This window comes from Mandrillus leucophaeus, unplaced genomic scaffold (assembly GCF_000951045.1).
Source record: "Mandrillus leucophaeus isolate KB7577 unplaced genomic scaffold, Mleu.le_1.0 Scaffold439, whole genome shotgun sequence".
Classification (NCBI taxonomy): Eukaryota; Metazoa; Chordata; class Mammalia; order Primates; family Cercopithecidae; genus Mandrillus; species Mandrillus leucophaeus.
In genome coordinates this window covers 548,696-551,252 of record NW_012104687.1, presented here as the reverse complement: position 1 = coordinate 551,252, position 2,557 = coordinate 548,696, and the positions used below count along the sequence as shown (strand labels likewise).

General features: G+C 60.8%; 1 protein-coding gene across 1 annotated transcript in view; it reads left to right on the top strand.

The window, feature by feature from the left end:
- The window catches only part of LOC105549434, a 23,614-nt gene that overhangs the window by 12,111 nt on the left and 8,946 nt on the right, over positions 1 to 2,557 (top strand). The window contains exons 2-5 of the mRNA XM_011993983.1: positions 324 to 472; positions 640 to 754; positions 1,458 to 1,558; positions 1,943 to 2,008. Of these exons, the coding sequence (XP_011849373.1) occupies positions 324 to 472; positions 640 to 754; positions 1,458 to 1,558; positions 1,943 to 2,008 (431 nt within the window). The remainder of the gene's footprint in view (positions 1 to 323; positions 473 to 639; positions 755 to 1,457; positions 1,559 to 1,942; positions 2,009 to 2,557) is intronic.

Here is a 2,557-nt window from a genome sequence, read left to right as displayed (position 1 = left end):
TGCCCTCAAGGTCAGTGGTGTGGGGCGTGCCTGGGCTTTCCTGGGTGGGTGCCCCACACTCCATGAAGCAGAAGCTGTAGGTCACCATTGGCTCGAGTGGTGCACCCGCCGGGCTGCCAGCTTCCTCCTTGTGATCTGCTGAGGCCAAAGCAGAGGACACCCGCCCAGGCCCGACCCTGCACCAGGGTAGGGTAGGGGTGGGTTTGGAGGTGGGGGTGGGGATGGGAGCAGTCACTGCAAATGGGTCCCTGGCTGGCTTCCTGCCCCGAACTCTACCATGCAAGGCCTCTCTCCCGCCCTTTCCCCTGCCCCACCACCTCCAGCCCTAGAAAGCCCCAGGCACAGGCTCCGGAAGTGTCCCTGGATCCAGGAACCAAAGGCAGCCCCTGGGCTCCAAAGCTCAGCACACAGAACAGTGCTCTCCGGAGACAGTTTGGACACGTTGCTGAACTGCCTGATGGACATGGCTCTTGTCACAAAATGAATTTGCATCCTGAGGAAGCCTCTTCTTCAGAGGAAGCTTCCCCAGTCACCTCTGCTCTCTCCGATGACATGAGTCCTCCCAGGTGACCTCAGCCTTCCCAGGTGACCTCAGCCTTCCCAGGTGACGTCTTTCCACCATAACTCTGGCTCTCGCAGGAGGTGGGCTACTGCAGGGACCTGAGCCACGTCACCGCCTTGTTCCTCCTTTATCTGCCTGAGGAGGACATATTCTGGGCACTGGCCCAGCTGCTGGCTGCTGAGAGGCACTCCCCGCAGGGTAGGTGGACAGCCGCCCTCAGGGCCTCACACAGCCAGACCCAGGGGCGGCCACCCTGGGCAGGTGATCTCAACTTTCAGCAAAGGTACCTTCCTTGTGTTGCCAGCTTGTTTGGAGCCTTTAGGATGTCTCTGTTGAGGGTCCCACAGGGGCCCGGAGCTGAACGGGGACCCCCAGATCCTGAGTCAGATGCCTTTCACCCCCATCAGCAGAGGGCATCTCATCGTCCCCGTGGCCACCCTCTGTGTCCTGGAGCCACGCCCTCTGGCTCTGATTCTGTACAACTGACTCTCCCCTCCCTGAGAGTCCTGCCCTCCAGCTGGCCAGGCTCCAGCTGCCCCTGGTACCCAAAGATGGGCTGATAAAACCCTGATGGCAGCATCTCCCCATCCTGTCCCCCCTGGCCTGAACCCACTTCCAGGAGAGCATCACAAAGTCCAGCACCCGCCCTTTGTCATGGCCTCAAAGTCAGGCTTGCCCTCCCAGCACCGTGGTCCGGGAGGCCTCCAGGAGCACCTCCAGCCAGGCGTCAGGGGATATTCCCACCCCTCGTCCCCAGGGCCAAGGCCACATAGCGGGTTCACCAGATGGGAGGGTGGGAGGCCTCGGGGTTCAGGGGCCTCTGCAGCTGTCCAGCTCTTCCAGTTGATGGTTCCACATCTTGGGAGCCGGCTGATTTCATGATGGGCTGGGGGCTTCTCGGGATTCCACAGCCCAAATATCACAAGGGTCCAGGGACTCCAAGACCACCAGGAACATGTGGCACCCACGTCATACCGCAAGACCATGAGGCACGCAGTGAGTTTATGGTCCCCCCAGCTCTTCCCCAGAGGCTCTGCATCCTGTGGGGCCAGAGGAGCCAGGGGCTGGAGACCCTGGTGGGGCTGGTGAGAGGCTGAGTTCCAGCCACGGCCTGACCTGGGACGTGGGGTTCTCCATGGATCCGGAGTTGGGTTTCCTTTCCTGCCCTGGAGGAGACAGAGGCACAGGGACTGGGGCTAGTTCCCGTAGAGCAGGGCTAAGGACAGTGTGTCCGCCAGGAGTGTGGGAAGGGGGAGGTGTAAGGAGCCCTGGACACTGCCCAGTGTTCTGCACTTGGGGAAGGATCTTCAGAGGGCTCTGGAAGAGGGAGGTTTTTAGGGCAACCCAGAGGGACCTGAGCACCTCTGTTCCTCCCATCAGGACAAGGAAGAGCTACGTGTTCAGGGTTTCTCATTAGGTTGGTTTCTTTGGAGCTTGATCGATGGGGTAAGGGGGCACAGGGAAACTCTGGCTCAGGGACCCTCCTTGCCCTGCAGGGCCCTGCTCCCCCAGCCCAGGGGTCCGGCTCACCCCCAGCCCACAGGAGGCATAGGTAGATATCTGCAGTACACACAAGCAAAGCCCTTTGCCCAAGAGGGGTCATCCCACGGCAGAGGTTGGGGCTCAGGCCCAGCCTCATGGGCAAACTGGGCCAGGACCCACTTGGGAGGGCTCAAGGAAGCCTCAAGTCCTGGGGAAGCCCCTCTCTCCAGAAGCCACATCCCCATTGAAATGAGTGCTCCCCCACGAGGAGCTGCAAGACCTCGTCTGACCCAGCCTCCTGAAGGGGTCTGATGATCCTCATGAGAAGGGTCAGTGACTGGGGGACTGAAACCTCAGTGGGCCCAGCTTGAGCCACCAGCCCCAGCTTGGAAGGGTGAGGTCCTCCCACACCTGGTGTCCCCACAGATCTCTCTCGGGCTCACCCTGAGCCTTTGGGACGTGTATTTGTTAGAAGTGGAACAGGTGTTGATGCCAATGGCACTCACTGTCTTT